General features: G+C 52.3%; 2 protein-coding genes across 12 annotated transcripts in view; both read left to right on the forward strand.

Annotated features, from left to right (window-relative positions):
• The window catches only part of RNF145 (ring finger protein 145), a 47,031-nt gene extending 44,393 nt beyond the window's left edge, over positions 1 to 2,638 (forward strand). For all 3 annotated transcript variants that reach the window (XM_032124931.1, XM_032124933.1, XM_032124932.1), the window contains exon 11: positions 1,018 to 2,638. In XM_032124931.1, the coding sequence (XP_031980822.1) occupies positions 1,018 to 1,446 (429 nt within the window). In that variant the 3' untranslated portion in view covers positions 1,447 to 2,638. The remainder of the gene's footprint in view (positions 1 to 1,017) is intronic.
• Positions 2,639 to 18,158: 15,520 nt separating this feature from the next.
• EBF1 (EBF transcription factor 1) overlaps positions 18,159 to 21,131 on the forward strand; it is a 271,263-nt gene continuing 268,290 nt past the window's right edge. For 4 of the 9 annotated variants that reach the window (XM_032124832.1, XM_032124833.1, XM_032124834.1 and 1 more), the window contains exons 1-3: positions 18,159 to 19,090; positions 20,432 to 20,588; positions 20,903 to 20,966. In XM_032124832.1, coding sequence (XP_031980723.1) covers positions 18,957 to 19,090; positions 20,432 to 20,588; positions 20,903 to 20,966 — 355 coding nt within the window. In that variant the 5' untranslated portion in view covers positions 18,159 to 18,956. Of the gene's footprint in view, positions 19,091 to 19,983; positions 20,158 to 20,431; positions 20,589 to 20,902; positions 20,967 to 21,131 lie in introns of those variants that run through there. The other 5 variants (XM_032124836.1, XM_032124837.1, XM_032124838.1 and 2 more) reach the window with 2 other exon arrangements.

The following is a 21,131-nucleotide window of genomic DNA, read 5'->3' on the forward strand; positions in this document are numbered from 1 at the left end:
GGGTCTTGCTAACATAAGCCAGCAGATGTAAGGACCTTAGACATTAATGCTGAAAATAATATCTTTGTCACACTTCTAGCTCCAAAGTCTCTTACTCTTGAACAGAAATGTAGTTATGTGTGACAGTGAAAGAATCACTCTAAGATTAGTAGTATGCAGTTAAGAGTGGGATTGGATTGGCTCCAAACTTGATACAAATTCTTTAAAGAGTAAAACTGCCAGATTGAATGACAGTGTTCAAAACACCAGACTAGTATTATGTGGCAGAGTTCATGGTGTCACTTCATTTCTGGTGGTGTTCCATGTTGTATCTGTCATTATGCTGTTTTGACTTGCACAGTTGTTTCTTGAGCCAACCAGTTCTGTGATTCTCATCCTGCAAAAGGTCATGTTTAATAATATCTTACAGACAAAGGGGTTTTGCCTCATTTTTAATGCCTGTAATAAAGAAAGCAACACCTGGCCTGTATTTGAATTGTGTGTGGATCAGAGAATCATTAAGGTTGGAAAAGACCTCCAAGATTGAGTCCAACCAGTGACTGATCCCCATGGCACTGAGTGCCACATCCAGGCCTTCCTTGGACACCTCCAGGGATGGTGACTCCACCACCTCCCTTCCAATGCCTGACAACCTTTTCTGTGAAGAAATTCTTACTGATACGCAAGACAAACCTCCCTTACACACCTTGAGGCCATTTCCTCTTGTCCTGTCGCTTGTTCCTTGGGAGAAGAGACTCAGCCACCCCCGGCTGCCCCCTCCTGTTCAGGGAGTTGTGGAGAGCCAGAAGGTCCCCCCTGAACCTCCTTTTCTCCAGGCTGAGCCCCTTTCCCATCCCCCTCAGCTGCCCCTCATATGAAACATTGTGCATGTGAAGGAAGGAACATTCTCTTCCTTGCCTGTGGACTGCTTCTGTCTCTTCCATGCCTGGTGAACCCATTAGATGTGTGAGGTGAGAGGAGAGGAATGGGGTTACAAATAATAATACCTTTCCTTTTTTTTTTGTGTGTGTCTTTCAGGATATGAAAACTGCTGTAATCACACCATGTAGCCATTTTTTTCATGCGGGTTGTCTTAAGAAATGGCTGTACGTGCAAGAAACCTGCCCTCTGTGTCACTGCCAACTGAAGAGCCCTTCACAGCTCCCAGGACTGGGACCTGAGCCAGTGCAGCAGCCAAATCCTAGTGCAGAGCAAAACACCAGGCCTGGAGATGCAGCTGAGCCTGGTGCTGAATGTGACCACAGGCCGAGTGTGAAGGCCAGCCCGAGCAGGGGCCACGATGGACACGACAGCCCCGAGGCCTCTGCCCACCCGGGGGGGTCTCACAGCATGGACAGTGACATGAGCCCCTGTGAGGCCAGCCAGGGAGCAGCCTGTGCTGCAGAACTCATTGGAGCCCCAGAGGGGTGCCCTGCTCGGGATCTGAGGGCTTGTGTCCAGCTCTGAGGCTACAGAGGATGATGCGGGAACAAACACATTTCAGAGATCCACGTTTGACTCAGAAGAAAACCAATCCTTCCACAGCTGTGAAAGAAGTGTAGCTATTAATGCTGGTCAAAATGTAATCTCCCATGCTGATTTTTATGGGCTGCTTTGGTAGTGGTAACTCCAGTGAGATGTAGTAGAAATGGCTCCAGAAGCTCTCTTAACTGTGGGCATAGGAAGGATGTCTGGGAATAAATAGCAGTGAAAGAGTGTTTTCAAGATGTAGGTGAGGGCTGAGAGGAGCGAGAGGTCTGTGAGAGGTTGTGGCCAGAGGGACAGGAGGCTGGCTTGGTTTTGGTCAGAGAGAGGAGTTGCATAGAGCCATGTCCCGGGGTCCTGAGGGGCGTTAGGGGCCGTGAGCTGCCGCTCTCTGACGGATGGGCAGCTTTGGTCGCTGACATTTTTTATGGGCACGTAAGCAAAAATCAAAGATGTAACAGCAGTGATTGTACCAGGAGATGGAAGCACTCTTAATACGTCGTGTGTATGCTTTGGGTGTTCTTGGGGCAGTTGCATTTGAATTCATGTAATCTATAGTGACTCTTGACTTTTATGACGGAGTCGTCAATATTTTGATGTATATGAAACTTTTGCTAATAATGGGCACAGTGTGGGCTGCATGAAGTAAACTAAAGCTCTCATGAACACTTTGACCTCTGCAGGAGGAAAGTGGGATGAGTTTTAGGGCACGGATAGAGGCCTTGCAGGACTGTGCTGTGTAATGTTTAACCCTTGCAGCTGAATTAAAACAGTATTAAACTCTGGCGATATTTGCACTTTGGGAATGAGTACATTATCGTGTATGATCAGACTCCGCAAATGCCACTTTTAAAAGCTGTTAATAGGTTTGCACCTTTTTTTCTTTGACAAGGACATGTCCATACTTAAATTTTTACATTCATCATGGCTTCAAGTAGAACAAGGGACTGGGGTGGGGAAATAGGTGGGAGTAGGGGGCAGGCAATTTTTTTATGTGAATTTTGATATGAAGAGAAATTAGTCACTTATTTATACGATAGGCTTGACTCAAGTGTTTTTCAAAGTCGGTATTCCTAATGTGAAATGTGATACTATTTTATTTTTAGTAGTAAATTTGGATGTAGACTGACAGACATAGCTGAATGTCTTAATAAATTACATTTGAAGATTTTTACACCTGGTTATGTGATTCTTGCACTGAAATTCCATGAGTTAAGTACGTGTTAAGAGGCTCTTTCATAGTAATAGCCCTCTGTTCCCCCTGGAGATGAGTGAAACTCTCTGTGCCTGTGTTCTCCCCCATTTCCATTTCAGTGCTGTGTGTCCCAGTGGCACCTCCTGCTCTCCCCTGTTCTTGCCACCAGACCTTGGCCTATGCAGAACACAAAGGCACATTTGCTCCTGGAGGCTGCTGCTACTGAGCCCCAAACAAACCCCAAATCTCTTTCCTTCCCCCCAACAGGATGGGAACATCAGTTGCACCATCCATTGATTCTGTATCTCAGTTTTGTTTTCTTGTCTATTAATCAGAAATTTGGATTTATGACGTGCTTTCACTGATCATCCCAAAACTTTTATTAACAGCTTGGTGTGTTTGGGGAGGGGGAAAAAAAGTTGAGAATATTTTTCTTGAACTCTTCTCTCCTGTCAATCCATGGTCTGGGTCCTGCTCTTGCATGCCTGCATTTCTGTGGAATTGAATCTTGCTCAAAAGGATGTTTCGTCCATGCCCAAGCTTTCAATCTACATAATTTAGGCTGTTTCCATTCTTGCCACACTTAAAACATCTGTGGGTGAGGATTTTCTGGGCAGGACTGTTACAGAATGCTCCTTAGTATGCTGGGAAAAGGCTCTCCCTCAATTCACAGAATGTGTTTGCAGGATACTCTTCTAAACTCTGCTTGCTGTCCCTGGATGTGGAAAAATAATCCCATAAATTTATGAAACGAGTGATGGGAAACTTGGGATGGGATCCCCTCACTTTCCATGGCAGGGAGCAAGTGTTACCCCAAGTGACTGCGAACAGCCAGGCTTGGTCAGCCTTGGGGAGGGAGGCTGGAGGGCTCCGTTGGCCACATGGGTATCTCAGGTGGCCCCAGGGAAGGGAGGGAGAAGAACTCCCCTGTGGGATCACCTGAGGGCAGTTGGGCAGGAAGGAACCACAGGGGCCACTCCTATCCCACACCGTCACATCATTTTCATAAATGCAGGCAGTGGTGTGGAAAAAGTAACAAACGCCAAGGTTTGCTTTCACTGCTGATGCCAAGGAGCTGTGCCTCAGCCTGGCTGATCTCTTGGCCATGGACCTTTTCATTTATAACCTAAATTATTCATGGCTAATTGGTACTGCCAAAACTGTAGGAAAGGACTGTGGATTTACAGCAACGTGGGTGAGTGCGCCTGGAGACTGCTCGGTGGGAATCAACAGGCCAGCAGCAGGTTCAACAAACAACTGCCTGCCAGGATGACAGGATGGAAACGTGGGTGTGGCACTGGAAGGGAACCTGACAGACCAGGAAGGTATGTGATTTTTTAGGAAAAATGATGCTGTGGTATTCCCACTGGAGTGACCCAAAAGTGGCTGTTCTGTGCTGGAGAAGGTGCTCCAAGACATGGAGGCTCAGGGAGTCCTGCAGCCTGCAAAGAGGGGCTGAGAACAGCTCTGATGCACTTCCTACTGAAAAAATGATACTTCAAAGAGGGAAACGAGGGGAAGAGGAGCAGAGAGAGGCTTGCAGAGTTCACAGGAACAGGGCTTGAAAGATGGAAGTTACCTCCATGAGGTGCCAACACCTTTATAAAGAGCTGTAAGGGCAAAGTGAGGTGGAGCATGTCCAGTGCCGCAGGGTGGATGAGGCACAGCAAACTGGTTCTAAGTAAAATCTGGTTCCAGTAAAATCTGGACTAGAAAACTTGAGGGATGTGGTGAGTGTGTTCATTTTTGCTTCACTTTTGGGTTTTGGCAACTCAGAAATGCTGGCAGGATACCATTTTCTGAAAACAAGGGACAGCTAGCCCTAGGAGGAACTTAAAAATGCGCCTGCAAGAATGGGGGTGGGTGGATATAAATACTGATAAGCCAAGGAGGCCATATCTTGTGGGTCAGGAAGTTGAGGGATGAAGTGAGAACTGCCAAAACCGAAGCCAGCTTGGATCTTGCAGAAGAAATAAACTTGAACAGGAGAAAAAGGGAAGGCTGCTCTGGAGGAGCAGGGAGGTTAGGAATGAAACGACCTGTCTGTCTCAGTGCTCTGCAGAGCATCTGGGTGAACACTCCTGACCTCTGTGCTCTGTCTGGTGCAGAACTCCCTCTTGGGCACTGCTTTGAGTTGATTTTCTTTGCAGCTGTACATGAGTAAATGGGGAAAAAAATGCTTTTGAAGTGTTTATGATCAGGGTGTAACTGTAGGCTGAGGCTTAACATCGTTTTCATGTGGACTCATGATGGTGGTGTGATTGATGAACATTTGGACTCGAAAAGATGCTTCCAGCTAGGTGATATAATGGGAACAGTTGGGAATTTTATGGCTGGTTGGTTTTTTGTTGGAAATAGGAGCGCTGATCACATGGTGTGGTGGTGTGTGTCTAGTCAGTCCTATCAGGTGTCCCAGCTCTGGGCTCAGGGAAATAAATGGATTTACACAAGGTGGGATGACTCCATGAGGAGAGAAACAAGTCTGTGGTGAGGGGTTTGATTTGAAAGCCTCGCCTTGAGCTGCATTGCTCTCAGCTCCTTTGGTTTTTGGCAGTTTTGCAGTAGAGGAATCTATTTCCTTCCTTGTTCCTAGTGAAACACTTCGTTTTATGCCAAGGCTGAGAGTTCTTGAAAAACGCAAGGTTTTCCAGCATGGGAAAATCTCTTAATTTGGAGTCCCCTATTTCCTGATTAAATTAAATTTCTGAGTTGCCTCAATCGTTTTCCAATATAGACAAAAATAATTGGGCTTAAACTGTCTGAACGTTTGAGAACAAAGTTTTGCATTTTTCCTAACTGGCAGGGACAGGCAAAGAGCTTGAATCCAGTTGGTTCAAAATACAAGAATAATGATATCAGTGTGTAGCGCTCCTCCCCCCGCCCTGTTTTTGGGGAGAACTGGCTGTTTGAAGAACTTCATGTTGTTGGGAAGCATTCAGAATGAAATGAACCAGTTTGGGGTGGATATGATGTCCCTGGAAGTTTTTTGGGTCAGGGCAGGAGGCCTCCCTTGTTTGGAGCCCGCAGGATGGTGCAGAGTGCTGGGTTGGAAGGTCTCAAGAAGGAACAATCCATGGCCCTCTGTAGGTTTGTGCTGCTCCCGGGAGGGCTGTGGAGGTGACCAGGGATTGGTGCTGGCTTTCTTCCTCCTGCATGTTAAATTTGTATGAAGAGACCTTTAATTTTTCAGTCTCTGCAGTGCCTGGAGCTGTTGTGTGTGGATTGCTCATTCTGAGTCTTGCCTGTGATGTCGCCCCCAAAAATATTTGTGGGAAAGATTGACAAATACATTTCCCCACTAATCTCTTTGGCTTTGCTGGCATGAAGCTGTCAGTAAATGCTACCTCGAACTCCATTTTTCTTTGTGTTACAATGCTGAGTGAGGCAGGATCGCTGATCCCCATTTTTGTGATACGTGTGTGCAGCCACATTAAAGATCCCAGTTCACAGCCCCACACACCAAAGATACCAGTTTTCTTGCTGTCCGTGCCTATTTCTTTTAATTATGGCTATTTTACCTACTGGATCCTGCTAGAGACCCAGGCTAAAGGTGTGGTGGCTTCTCTCCTTGGTGCAGTTCAGCCGTGCCTGGGACCGCTGAGTGTCGGCGTGGAGAGCCTGGCCAAGGAAATTCCATCCCTTTTCATAAAGGAAGTTATGACCCAGTTGATAAACCACGCAGCAAACACATTCTGTGGCTCTAAGGTATTGGTTATTCTCTTGAAAACAAACACTTCTAGAGAAAAAGTTTGCCTGCTAGACTTGGTGAGCTCTCTACAACTCCCTCAGAAGCCCACAGGTCACTTTCCAGAGGATTCTGTCTTCTTTTCCCTGGCAGAGAAGACCAGGATGAAGATGACAGAGTAGGGAGGAAAAGGGAGGTTGGGAAGGGGAGAAGCAGGGGCTGGGTGCTGGCAGCTCATTAAACAATGCTCAGAGAACATCATGACACACACAAAGCTAGAGGTGACCATCCTGGTTAAAGAGAGAAGTCGTAGTAGAAAATTTTAAATACATAACCAATCCAAATAAAAAAAAAAAAAAAAAAAAAAAAAGAAGGAGAAAAAGATTTCTTTGTGTTACAAGTAATTAGACGCAAATTTCCCCAGTAGCTGCCATTTCCTGGAGGCTTACAATCCACATCCTTAAATAAATCTGGTAGCTGAAACACTCTCAGCCAATAGCGCAGCCAAAGACCAGACGAGCTGCAGAATTTCGCAGCAACAGATGTGAAAAGCCCAAGACTGCGATGTGGATAAATTACTTCATTCCTAGGAATTCTAAAATGTAAAACTGACTTAATTGGATCAAAATAATCAATTGAATAGGTATCTGGTATTTATAAATGAAATGATATACAGTTTCTTAATTGACCATAGTCTGAGTTTTCTTTAAATTGATTGTTCGCTTCTAGCTTGGGGAAAAAATGCCAGCTGGAATGCAGAGGGATTAAGTTTTATTTATTTTCCTTGCTAAGAGCCACATTGTGCAATTTAAAAGGAAATGTCCTTGAAAGATGGGTTTCTTTGTAAACTGTTTCAGCCCTTGTTTGTTTTCAGATGGAAATTAATTTCTCAAAGCCCCTCCGTGTTAGAAAGTACGTGTTGATAAGTAAAGAAAAAAAGAAAAATTGTAACCTGCTAAAATACATCTTGTTTTTGAGATAAAAATCTTTGCATGGATGTGGTCAAGTTTGGGGTACAGCTGATCTGGTCAAAGGCTGGTAATGATCTCCACTGGCACAGGTGGAGGGAAACAATCCGTGGGGGAGAACCTCAAACACATTGGTGGAGTATTACTCAAATTCTTCACTGCGCTTCAATGTGCTTCAATACTGAGTTGTCAGCTCCTCGCTGAGCTCGGTGGGTGCAGTTGGGGTGTCTGGGCTGTGCCTGTCCCTGCGTCCAGCTGTCACATGTGCCAGGGAGGTTTCACTGGCACTGTCAGAAACATTTTCACCAAAAAATGGGCCTCTTCTCCCCAGCCTTGTTCTCAACAGAAAACAGCAGTCTAATTCTCCTCGGGTTTTATCGCCTGGGTCTGTCTGTGCACGGATGGATCTGGAGCTGTCTGTCCCCTCTGGTTTTGGACACAAATGTGCTCTGTATCCATCTGTGCTTTGGGGGAGTGGGTAGTGCTGCCTGGGGCGGGTTCTTGCTCCTCTGATGTTGTTCTCTCCCAGTCTGAGACCAAACTTTTCTCTGGGCATCGCTTCTGAGGATCCAACTCCCAAACACCTGTCCTAAAGATGTTTGCACCAACATCTGGATGAAGTCACACCCCCTGCAACAGAACTCCCTCTTTCCTGGGAGCCCGGGGTCGCTTTCCAGAGGGCTGGATCTTCTCTGCGGTGACAGAGATGAGCAGGAGGAAGAGGCTGGAGCCGGGTGGAGGAGATGGGTGGGAGCCGGTGCCGGCGGCTGCCACGGCGGGGCAGTGCGGGACCGGCACCGGGAGCTCCGGCAGCGGTTCGGCCAATTCAAACAGTGCCGGGAGCTGTACAGGGTAAAGAACAGTATATTTATTATTATTATTTTTATTATTATTATTTTATTATTGCTACTACTATGGCTACGGCTGCTACTATTACTATTATTACTATTATTGTTATTCTTCACCATCAAAATCGTGAGCAGAGCTGCTCCAGCGCATTCTGTGTTCCTGATGTGCTGCCGAGTTTGCTGGAAGATTGGGATTTATATTCACAGGGAGTCAGAAATCTGCTTTGACACTGGTACTTTTCTTTCAGCTTGAAAGGTTTTTTTTCTTCCCTTTTCCTAAAAACCAGCACAGCTGACTCTGCTCTTGGTGACAAAGCTCTAAGGGGCCACAAAGGCAATTCCTTCCTTTGGAGATTCCCACAGATAACAACGACAGAAATAATTTCATTTGGGTCAGGATTGCTGCTCAGGATAACCCAGGGGTATTCTGAGAATTGCTTGGATTCTCGTGAAATCCCACGGGATGCCAGTCAACACTGTCCAGCCTCAATTATGGGGTCAGATATTTTTCCCTCTTCCCTTTGCAGAGGATTTTAAAACTGGGGATGTGCAAACCCAGGCCACTGTCACATACTCTGATGGGAGGCTGCTCTGCAGCTCCTTGAATACAGTATCTTTTGCCTTCTTGCATAAATATTTTAATTACTAATTTGCTGGTCTCATTTAACACAGATTTGGCATTTTTCATTTGAATTTATACTTGTTAAAATTGACAATTTGCTTGGCTACCTATGTTAATAATTTAAAGGGAAAGCTCATTGTTAAATTATTATGGGTAATTATTTTGTAACTAGTGTGGAAATTGTCATTTCTGCAGCCTTAAAAAATCCTGGAAGGAGCACATGTGGATCAACACGGATCAAATCCCAGGAAGCGTAAAGATGAACAGAAATAGAGTCTTATGTAGAAATGTGATATAGATGGGGGAAAATACTAAAATTAAGGAATTCTTTTCTCTGCTTGCAGCTACAAAGGTTTGGAGGCTGCTGATTTTGGTGTGTCGGTGCTGAGCTTTACTGGGTAGAAAAACACTCCTGCTCTGACCCTGCAAACGCTGCTGAGGAGCTTTTATTTTTTCCCGACTTCCCATCCCCAGCCTCTGTGTTTTTGCAGGTACTGCACACCCGCCCCTGGCCCCAGCGGCCTCCTCCATCACTTACACTTGGCAGAGTGTGTTGTGCTTCGTCGTGACAGTCATCAGAGGTGTAATTCCCGTAAAAAGGATGTTTTGAGGTGCCAGGTGTGTTCCTGATGTAAATGACGCCGTCGTGCCCCCTCCAGCATTCCCCAGTTTCTCAGAATCCGGCCGGTGGTCCGTGCAGCTGGAATTAGCCCGTAGCAGAACTGCGGAGAACAATGAGGCAGAGCGGAATCCCCTCCCCGCTCCCACCAGATGGCCCTCACGCTTTTCCCTTTTCCCTCCAAACCGCTGGGAAACGCTCTGCGAGCACAAGGGATGCGAGGCTTTCCCGTGGCTTTATCCCGGGATCGGGCAGCCTGGGCTCCGGGATGGTGCTGGGGCAGGCACCCCCCGGTTTCTCAGTCCCCCTCTTTTCCTGCAGCTCCGGGCTGAAGCCTGAAGGAGAAGCACTGAGAGACTTCAGGAGGTGCAGAGCAGGTTCTGCAAGTGGTGCTGAGCTGGACCTGGCACATGTGTGCTACAGACACGTCCCAAATGTGCACCTGGGCTCTGTTTGAGGCGGGCTGGGCTCTGCAGGGCACCGGCTGTGCCTTGCTCAGACGTCAGCCTTTGCCTCTCAGCAGTTGCCAAATTCTGCCAGCGATGCTTTTACACTTTTTGAGAACGAGGGGCAGCTTGGAAAGCACTGAATCAAGCAATAATTTCTTTTTCTTTGGGGAGAACTGGAAAAAAAAAAGACGTTTAAAAAAGACATTTACTAACCCGTTACCTTGATATTTGAGTTTCAACTTTATGATGGTGTTATAATATCGAGAAATTCAAATAGGACTTCTCAGCTTGCAAAATCGTGAATTCATGAGTTTTGGCACTAGTATCAGCCAGCTCTTGATCTTGGATTTCCCGATGTTTGCATCTCCCCCCTCATGCCAGGATCATTGTCCCTCTGAGAACAATCCCGGATCTGGCTCTCCCATCCCGAGCTGTTGTGGGAGTATTTCAGTGCATTAAGCAGTAGATTTGTTTATGCACAGAAAGGTGCTGCCCAGCCCTCACTGCTCTAAGCTTTTCCATCTGCGTGGCCCCATCCTGACCTTGATCTACTGTAGGGCTGTGGAGGTGCTTGTTCACGCTCCAGCCTCGCTGGCTTTTCTATCGAGATTAGCTTTAAGGGGCCCAGGCTGTTGAAGGGTTTTCCTACTGATAAATGGATTGAGACCCATATTTTAATCTCACGTCATCAAACATTCATCAGATACTGCTGGTCATTACCGACAGAGCCAGGTTTGAACTCGTGACCTCGCAGTAAAAGGTCCCATTAGCAATTTCCTTAAACTGTCAAGTCATTGCGTGACACAAATGAAATGCGACAGGATTGTTTTTCTTCCACAGGTAAAGGCAGTGGGCTTCTGCCTAATTTTTATTTACTAATGGCTGTGTCACCAAAATACTCTGGTAGCGTCTTTGTGCTCTCATATATGAAATATGAAGAGATATGGAGATGGGGTACAGTGCCCTGTCCCACAGTCCATGTCACCTGTCCCATGAACTGGAGAGTGGCAAATCCCATCCTCAGTGCCAAGCACAGCACACACCCCCGGTGCCAGGACAGATACAGGCTGTGCCTGTGCTGCTCTCTGTAAGCAATAAAGGCAGAGACTGACAGGCATTTAGGAAAGCTTCTCTGGCTCACATCACACTGCACTGTTCTTTTACCAGCAATTTTTGTATCCAAGTTCTTCCTCTCTTTGCAGAATCATTTGAAGAAATAATGTGTGAGGGGGGGAAAAAATTACCTCTGGCAGTCGTGTTATAATGGCTCTGGTGCTGACAGCCCTTTGGGAACAGTGGCAGCAGCAGGGTAAGTATATATGACATCTTTGTAGTGATAAAGAAACAAATAAATGTTCCCATTAACACTCCATCAGGTCAACAGCTATTCCAGACCAACACGGTGTTAGAGGAACCGGCTTGATTCATATCAACTAAGACACACTCCTCTTGCAGCATATTTTTTGGAAGGCACATAAACCAGAGGTCCTGCTCTGGCCAGGTGGAGTCATTAAAGAATCAGTGAACTTTTTACAAGTTGCTTGAAATACCCTGGCTGGAATCCAGCTCCAGTGTTGCTGCTGTGTCTGTTTAACAGTTCCTTCATCGCGCCATGACAATGACTCTGCTTCAGGGCTGCAGGAAGTGATTTCTCCATACATCGTTTGTAACACATTTTGGGAGGCTTCTGAACGCTTCCTAAGCCCTGCAGTGAGATCAGGGCAACGTGAGCCTCGCCGTAAGAGCCTGCTCGGGAAGCGGGAGCAGCATTTGTGTGTCATCCATAATGGATGTGTGTGCATATGGAACAAACACACGTGCATGCAGATGCCTGCTCAGACAGGCTGCCCCTTTCCTGGGCAAAGTCAGCAGGAGCTGAGCTTCACTAAGGCTACGATGTCTCACTCCCCACATGAGTGTTAGTTAGTGAACAGCAACTTCCAAAAAAATTCCGTGTGTAAGAATGTTTATATGTGCTTTACCTCTGCTAAAATGCAGATCTTAAAACAGGTACACACTTTCTAACTAACACAAAATAAAGCCTGAGTTCCCAAGGAGTTTCCTTCCTTCCCATGTAACCAGCACTGCCCAGTTGTCCCTTTACCAGAACTTTTCTTTTTTACACAGGTTGGATAAATGAGGAAAAACCAGGTGCATGTCTTTGGTCTGCCTCGAGTGACACAGATCCTGGACAAAGATGGAAACAAAGAAATCCCCTGATCTGGATCAACAAAGCTGGGACTTCAAGTTGCCCAAAGCTCTGGAAAGTCACTATAAACGTGGGTATCTCTCTGTATCTTAAACTCCATTGCAACCACAGCACTCTTACGCTGTGTTCTGGTAAAATCTCACTGCCCTGCCTGTGGCTCCAGGCAAAATTCTGAGCCAGATGATGAACTTAGTTCTGCTTCTGCTGAAGTCATAGGGACCTTCTGATGTTAACAAGAATGCCAGAGGAAACAGGTTTCAAAATGGTCAGCACAAAAAGAACAGCCAAATCCTGAACAATCCAGTCCTAGACATGGAAATCTGCACGCTTGCAACTCATGAAGTACTGAATATCCAATTCCCCAACTGGGAAATTGCCTGGGATTTTGGAGGGCAGCCTTCAAAAGAGCTTGTACACCTTTAAGTAGAAATCCCAAGATGCAAAGTCCTCAGTGTTTATGAAAGTGTTTAAAAGGAGATATAGATTCCAGAGCCACTTAAATACTTCTGATAATATTCAGTCTTGATTCAGCAAAGCGTGTGACAACTTTAGAAGGTATTTAAATCCATTCCATGTAATATGCTTAAACTCATCCTCTCAGAGGGAGGGAGTGCCTGCCTCTGGATTTCTCCCTTCACTCTTCAATGGGAGACAAGTACTTACCTCTCCCTGAAGCCAATAGCAGCTGATTAGATGTTTAATGCTTTGCTAAACTCACAATATAAAAATCATAGCAGGGTTTTGTGTGATAAAATAACTGTAATCTGGCCAGTGGCTGCCAGCACAAACAAATAAATACAGCCTAGACTTAAATGGATGACAAGCATGTGTGAGTACTGCAGGGAACCAAAATCTTGCTCAGGGCCCCATCCAGCCTGGCCTTGAACCCTCCCAGGGATTCGGCATCCACAACTTCTCTGCACCCTCCGTGCTCAGAATCGCATTTGCTGTCAGACCTGGGAACGGGAACGGGGGTCTCCCGGTGCCGGGATGCCCGGGGTGGGGGGTTGTGGGAGCCGCTTTTCTACCCCGGGCATGTTTTCCTCGGGATTGCCCCCCCTCGGGACCGCTCCCACGGACTGCCGTTGTCCCGGGATGTTTCACCAGCCCCCGGGATCAACTCCCCGGGATCTCCCCACCTCGGCATAGTCGGCCCCCACCGGCATCTCGCCTCCTCCCCGCCCCGGGGATCGCCCTCCCGGGGTCACCTTTTCCCCGAGACCGACGCCCCCCGGGATCGCCTCCCCATGGGATCCTCCTCCCCCAGGATCGTCTCTCTCCCGTGATGTTCTCCCCGCCGGATCTCGACCCCTGGGATCACCTCCCATCGGGATAGTCGTCCCCCCGGGAGAGCCACCCCAGGGACCGCCTCCCCGGGACCCCTCCCGGGACTCCTCCCCGAGTCCCCTCCCCGGGATCCCTCCCCGGGTTCCCGCCCCCGTTCCGGGCCGTTCCCGCCCCCGTTCCCGGCCGCTCCCGCCCCCGTTCCCGGCCGTTCCCGCCCCCGTTCCCGGCCGCTCCCGCCCCCGTTCCGGGCCGTTCCCGCCCCCGTTCCCGGCCGCTCCCGCCCCCGTTCCCGGCCGTTCCCGCCCCCGTTCCGGGCCGTTCCCGCCCCCGTTCCCGGCCGTTCCCGCCCCCGTTCCCGGCCGTTCCCGCCCCCGTTCCCGGCCGTTCCCGCGGGGGCGGTTCCCGGCGCGGCCGCCAGGTGGCGCTGTGGGCACGCGGCGCGGCCGCCCCGGCACCGCCCCCCCCCCCCCCCCCCGGTCTCGGTTCCGCCGCGGGGGCACCGGGGGGACCCGCCCCCATCCCCCCCATCCCCCCAGCCCCCGGCAGCGCAGTTGGGGTTCCCTCCCTGTCCCCCTCCGTGCAGCCCCGTGGGGGGATGGCCCCGAGGTATTTTCACCGCTCTGCTCGCCCCCCACCCCCGGGGAGTTGGCATAGGGGGCTTCTGTCTTGGGTAGTAATGGGGGGGCTGAGCTTGGGGGGCCGCATCGTCCCGTCGTCCCTCTGAGGAGTTCGCTCGGCTGGACTTTCGCTGCTGCCTGACATCCCCCGTCCCCCAGGCACCCCCAGGGGGGTTCCCACTTTCCCCCGGCCCCAACCTGCGGGGAAGCCCCGACACCCCATCCTAGCCAGGGGCAACCCAGGAGTCCCCCAAGAGAGGCAGGAGGAGGAAAGCTCCTGGATGGAACCTTTCCATCTGGGTCGCCTGCTACTGCTTCTTCGTGGTAGCAGGGGTGAAAGTGGGGTGCTGTCACCATCACGCTGTGGACAGGTCCTCTGCTCGTCCCAGAGGCATCCAGGCTCTATCCTGAACACGACAGTCAGAGTATTTTATCCCAGTTCCCAGTTTTCTGAGCCTTTTTCTCCTCTCCCCTCCAGGAGCTAGGCAGGTAGGATGAACAAAACACCCCAGGCAGCTGAACAGTGTCATCACCTGCCAAGACAGACATTGGATTTATCTGTGGATGGAAAGTCTTTGGATCGGCACAAGAGCCTGTAAGGAAAATACTTACGAAAAGCATTTTAATTGGGGAGGACATGAGCGAACTGCTCCCAAACCCTCGGAAAAGTGCAGGTATGTGCTCAGCACCTGAATGCTCTGCTTTCAGTCCCACCTTGAGAGGAGAGGCTGCTTTTCCCTTTCCCCCCATTGTCACGGGTCCGTTGTTCCTCCGCCTTCTCCAGAGAAGGGCAGGAAGGAGCGTGGTCCCTTTGGGGGGGCCTCACCCAGCTGCAAAGGTCAGGGATGAGGGAGCAGAAGGCTTTTCTCTCAGAAATTCCCACTTCCAACTACTTCTTCCTTCCCTTGGGGTCTGGGCAGAGGGAAGCGAGGCCTGACTGTCCCCGCTGTGCTGGGAGCCCCAGGGCAAGAGAGGAGGGACTGGAGGCAGGAGGAGGGCGTTGTCCTGGATAAACTCCAGGTCAGAGGCGAGAGGGGCCTTGGGCCCACTTGGAAACGGTGTCAAGGCAGAGGAGGGGCCTTTCCCTATGTAAGAGAGACTCCTGTGCTCTGGGACCTCTGTCTCCTGCCTCACAGGGTTTATGTTTGTCCTCTGGAGTGAGGCCACCTTCCATGGCCCCCTTGTTCAAAGGCCTCAAAACCACTTGTTCCCCAGGAACCCTGTTTTTTCCTTCACAGGATGAGCAAGCCAGGGCCAGCCTTTTCCTCCCCTGCTTCCATCCCTGCTGTCTGTCATGACCAGGGACACTGTGACCATGTCCTGGTCCTGTCTGTGAGCTGCCTGCACTGCACAGTCTCAGCTCCTGGCTTTGTGTTGCTGGGCAAAATCCACAGCTCAACCCTGTGGCTCTCGCTCACTTTGGGAGCTTCCTCACCCCTGGGACCAAATCACAGCCTGCAAGTCTGTGTGTGTTTTATTCTGTCTTGAATATAGAGAGCATTTAACTCGGGCTTGCAGGGAAACCTCACTGCAGTGCGCCCCAGTTTGCTTCTGCAGCAGAAGAATGAAGTGCCGAGTCCCAGCACTGTGGGCTCCCCTGTGCAGTGTCCTCCAGCTCCGTTTGCCATGCTGAGGAAAGGATGGACACAGCTTTCCACAGGAATATGCTCCAGCCTCATAACGGGCCTGGCAGTGATCCGTGTGCTGCTGCAGTCGGAGTGGGCTGGTGCCGGTCCAGAGAGAGGACCCAGGGAGGGAGCAGAGAGGGAGTGCTGAAAGTGACTGGGAGTTCTGTAAAATCAAAGCCCCAGTACTCCAGGGTTGGCCTCTGTGGGGTGGATGGAGCACAGAACTCTCCTTGCCTGCTGCCAGCTCTTTTTCTTTTTTCCTTTTTTTTGCAAAGTCCTGACTTTCTCACCCCCTCCCTGTTTCCCTTCTGCTTTTCTTTCACACTCCTCCTGTGGGGGTCGAGCCAGTGTTTAACTCTTTCGTCCTTATGGCAATTTTTCAGTGGCTTTGAGACTGTCCCTAAGCCCCAGGTGGGGCATCTCCCCCAGCCTTCAGGCAGAGCCTCCCGGAGCTCCCTGTGTGATGAGCACAGAGGCACAAGTCTTGTATAAGGAGGAAAACAGTGGAGAACTTGTTGCTGTTACTGTCACGGCTGGCTGTCCCCTGTCCGGTGGAGGTGCCCTCAGCCTGCTGCTGGGATGCTGTTCCCTTCAGCATCCTGGAAAAGGCATGGAAACGGTCCCCTGATCCCCTGAACAGATTTGAAGGGTGAAATCTGCCAACTGCTCAGTATATTGATTCAAATACATTATTCCTCCCTGGGCAGATCCCTGCCCTGGGAAAGGAGCAATCAGTGCAGGTGCAAATAGCTTTTAATTGCAGAATGTATCTCACCATGGAGGCATTTAGGCTGGATATGATACAACTGATGCAGCAGCAGCCGGAGGAAGCCCAATAAGCTGGAGCTCTGCAGGAGCCAAACTGCTCCTATGCCGTACCTATGGTGTAAATATTCATGTATGGCTGTGTGTCCGTGTTCTCCCACATCTCCCTGAGATATGACACAGTAGCATCCTGTCAAGATTCAAATGGCATCTTCAGGGAATGTGGAAACTTGCTGTCTGTGACAGTTCCTATGTGAGGACGCAGAATGCTGGGGATGTGGATGTTTTGTGTGTGGACTCGCCTAAAGCCAAGGATCGGGTGCAGTTTCTCAGTGCCAGCGAGGCGCTGGCAGCGGGCTCTGTGCCTGCTTTGGACTCAGAGCTCTCTTCCCGAGGCTTAGCTGTGGGTTTGGGAGGCTGTACTACACGAAGTGATGTACATGTGGCTGCGAGAGGGTCCTCTATAATTGTCGGACTGCCGTGGGGTGTCTCTGGAGCTGTACAGTGGTGCTGATAGACTGGACTGGCTGCTCTCCGGGCCCTTAGCTGGGCTCCCGGTTGGGGGATGCAGCCCGGTGGGCTCCGCTGCCCTTCGCGGGGCTCTGCACCCCTGGGAGGAGCGGACAGCAGCCGCCTGCGCCTCCATCTCCCGGGGCAGCATCTCCCGCACCTCTGATCGGGGAGCGGGGGCATAGAGGGACACGGCAGCAATTCAGAGATAGCCCAGACACTTCAGAGGTTACCCTCCCCAAAGCCTCCGCGGTCTGACATCGCTCGGCTTGCCGGGATGCGCAGGGTTTTGTTTCATTATATGTGCAAAAATGGGCAAGCCTGCGTTTGGGGAGGCATAACCCAGGCCGCCGGCACAGAGAGCTCCTTCCACGGCAAGAGCCCGTGCGAGAGACGAGACGGGAGCGGCTCGGCCACGGAGCGACTTGGGGAGGGGAAGGATGGAGTGTGATGCGGGGACAGCGGCGGGTCGGGGAGCCCGCGGAGAGATGCGGGACTGCGCCCGCTCCGCCGCCGCGCAGCCGGCCCGACTCTTCCCTAGCGAGGACAGGAATTGGTTTTATTATTATTATTATTATTATTTTTATTATTTTCCCTGGGAAAACAAAAATCGGACTTCCTAGGAAAAGAAAAAAAGAACTTCCACCGCGAACTGTCCTGTTCGGAAATCGCGTGCTTGTGCCGCCAAGCAGCGCACGCTGCTGGGGAGCGGGACAGGAGCCGGGGCGAGCGGCGGGGGTTCCGCGGGGGTTCGCGGCGGGGGAGTTGCCCCACACGCCTTTCCAGCGGGGGACAGTCCCGGGCTCGGGTACCGGGCACGGCCGGCGAGCGCGGGGCATCCCCGGCTTTGGGCAGTCGGGGTGGGCAGCCTGGCGCTGGCAGCGGATCCCCGGGGCAGCGGGGAGGGCTCGGCCACCCCCACACTTGGCGGTGCCCGCTGCGGGCTGTGCGGGAGCACGGCGCCTTCCTGGCGAGGGCCGGCCGCGGGCGCCGGGGGGGTCGGTGCGGGGAGCGGGGAAGCCCCTCCGGGGCCGGCGCCCGTGTGCCCCGCGGTGCTCCCGGGCAGCGCTGCCGAACAAAGGCGCGGCCGCGCTGCGCCGGGCCCGCCCCGGGCGCTCCGGGGCAACTTTCCCCCGGGCCGGCCGCGCCGGGGGGCGGGGATATGCTAACGAGGGGGCGTGGCCCCGCCCCCCTCGGCGGCGTCTCGCGGGCGCCCATTGGCGGAGGCGGCGCAGGGGCGGGGCGATGACGCGATGCAAATGAGGGGGCGTGCCCTCGGCGGCCCCGCCCCCCGCCCGCCGGGGCTGCGGGGCTCGTGTTCGGCGGCGGGGACAGTCAAAGTGGCTCCCATAGGGAGAGACGGCGAGTCCGCCCGGCGCTGCGGGAGAGGGAGGGGGCACGGGGAGCCCCAGGGTCTCCCTCCGGCCGTCCGTCCGCGCCGCCGCCGCGGGTGCGCCCCTCTCGCTCCCTTCCCGGCGTGCGCCCGGCTCCGGCAACTCGCTTCCTGCGCGGCTGGAGGAGGGAGGAGAGCAGCGGAGAGCGCTTCGGCTGGGAGAGGAGAGAAGAAAGAGGGAGAAAAGAAAGAAAGAAAAGAGAGAGGGGAGAAGGGGGGGGGACTTGCCTCTCTTGTCACTGGAAAATGACACTTGATGTAGCAGAGCCTGCCGCAGCTCCCGTTCGTCCTATTGTTTCTTAAACTGCCATCTGAGATTTTTTTTTTTTTTTTTTTTGCCTGCTGCCATCCGAGGGGTGTCTTCATACAAAAGGGACTTCAAGTACTGCTCCGGCTTGCGAGCGCTGCAACCAGCCCCCAGCACCCCGCCAGCCTCTCCAAGCACCCAAACAAACTGCACACGCAGCAAACAGCAGCAACAAAACCGGGCTCTGATTGCCTCTGGATTTTTTTTTTTTTTAATGTGTGTGCCTGTGTTTGCTTTCTCCGACTTGCTTTGATTCCAGCGATCAGCTGCAGAGAGAGAAAAAAGAGAGAAAGAAAGAAAAAACCCCACATATAACAGTCCGCCTGGCGATTTTATCACTTTTTAAAATTTTGAATAAAGAAGGAAGATTTGCGCTGTTGTTTCTGATTCATGTTTGGGATTCAGGAAAGCATCCAGCGGAGTGGGAGCAGCATGAAGGAAGAGCCCCTCGGCGCGGGGATGAACGCGGTGCGGACGTGGATGCAGGGAGCCGGCGTCCTGGACGCCAGCACGGCCGCTCAGAGGTAGGCAGGCTCCGCGCCCGCGCCCCGCTCCGCGCCCCGGGGCGCTCCCCGCCCGCAGCGCTGCTCCCCGCCGGCAGCGCCTTTCCCCCCGCGCCAACAAAAACCCGGCTCTGGAGCTCTGCTACCAGCAGTGAGTTTCGCGTAGATGTCGCCAGTTAAATATTTATCCCTATTGTCCCGTAGGAATGACTTTTTATTAAATAATGATAACAACAATAAAGGAAGTGGCGAGTTTCGCTAGGTACGGATAGGTAGGTTTCATCTCTCTGGCTCCTTGTGTTCGCTCGGAGGAAGGAGTTTTCAAAACTATGTCTGCTGTTGATTTAGTCTTAAGATCTTCAAATGACACTTCCCTCCTCCGAAAAGCAGCGGGTTGTGCACGGATGTATCCAAAATATATTTATCTACCGCGCTTTCCTATTCTCGTCAGAATCAGCAGCTCCCCTCCTTCTCCTCCGATAAGTAGGGAGTTTGCAAAGCGTGCTCCAGGAGAAATTTTATTTGAAGTCCCTTTGTAAAACCATTGCCACTTATTTTAGATTTTTAAAAAGAAATCCCTCCAAATATAAGATGGATTTGGCGAGGCTTCGCCCAGCCTCGTTTTCTCTCTTATTTCTCCTTTTTCCCATCCTCTTCCCCGCGAAAAAAAAAAAAACAACCCCAAACACGAACCAAACCCTGATGCTGGATTCGCAGCTTGAGCCCTGGAGCCGGCATCATTCGGCATCAGTTTAATGTTGACATCTCCCGGTGTCTCCCACCTCGCCCCGCACCCCTCCCTTTGGAGCCCTCTAAGGAAGGGAAAGTTTCTGCAGGGACAACCCTGAAATATTTGAAGTTGTCTCCTGGGCTCGGTGTTTACCCACCGCTCCGGCGCGGGAGGAAAGGCTCGCAGGACTGAGGCTGCAAGATAAGGCACATGGGCGCTGGGGTGACAGCTCCGAGCCGAGTTTGAGAAGTGGCAGGACCGATGCTGCTCCGCGGGGCAACGCGCCGGCGGCACTGAGTGCGGCTTCCCCCGCCATGCAGGGCCGGCTGCGAGCGGGCACGGCCCCCGGGGAGGGCTGGTGGGTACCGGGGCCGGGCTGGGGGGGCTGCTGGGGAGGCTTCGGACTCGCCGCAGGATGGGATGGGGTCGGGGCTCTGCGGGATTCGGAGCTTGAGTCTTTCTTCGTGCCCGGAGGGAAAAGCCCCGGGGCTACTCGGAGGAGGGAGGGATGCTCTGCCCCGGGGGGGCCCAGCCGCGTCCCGGCGGGGGAAGGCACGGGCCCGGGAGGCGGCTGGGGGGACGTGAGGCCGCGTCGTCGGAGCTGCCGCTAACCCGCGTGTCTCTGGTCCCAGCGGAGTGGGTCTGGCCCGGGCTCACTTCGAGAAGCAGCCGCCTTCCAACCTGAGGAAGTCCAACTTTTTCCACTTCGTTCTGGCTCTGTACGACCGGCAGGGGCAGCCCGTGGAGATCGAGCGCACCGCCTTCGTGGGCTTCGTGGAGAAGGAGAAGGTGAGTACCCTGGCGTCCCATGGGGACTCGGCCGCCTCTCCAGGGCCCTCCCCACTCCGCTCCCCCGGGGCCGCGACACCGATTCGTCCCGGGAGCCACGGCAGCCTCCCGGGCGCCTCAGTCTTCCCCTGTCCCGGAGGGCAGACGGGGAGGGGGTGTCCCCTGTTCCCTCGCTATGTCCAGGGCTGAGGGACGGGAAGAAGGCTGAGAGCTGCCCCATCCAGCCCCGGGGACACCCGGCGTGCGAGTGATGGAGAAGCTTTATTGACAGTTTTCCTTTTCCCTCCGGCCTCCCGTGTCCTCTTTGACTTCAGGAAGCCAACAGCGAAAAGACCAACAACGGGATCCACTACCGCTTGCAGCTGCTCTACAGCAATGGTAAGGGCTGGGAGCCCCCGGTGTCGGCCCCGTCGCCCCCCGCCGCCTCTGCGGCTGCAGAGCCCAGCAGCGCCCGGGCAGCGGCCGCCCCGGTTCCCCTCCGCTCCCTGCGCTCGGTGCCGGGGCGCTGCCGGGACACGGGCGGCCCCGGCAGGCCCGAGCCCT

Source organism: Corvus moneduloides, chromosome 15 (assembly GCF_009650955.1).
Source record: "Corvus moneduloides isolate bCorMon1 chromosome 15, bCorMon1.pri, whole genome shotgun sequence".
NCBI classification, from domain to species: Eukaryota; Metazoa; Chordata; class Aves; order Passeriformes; family Corvidae; genus Corvus; species Corvus moneduloides.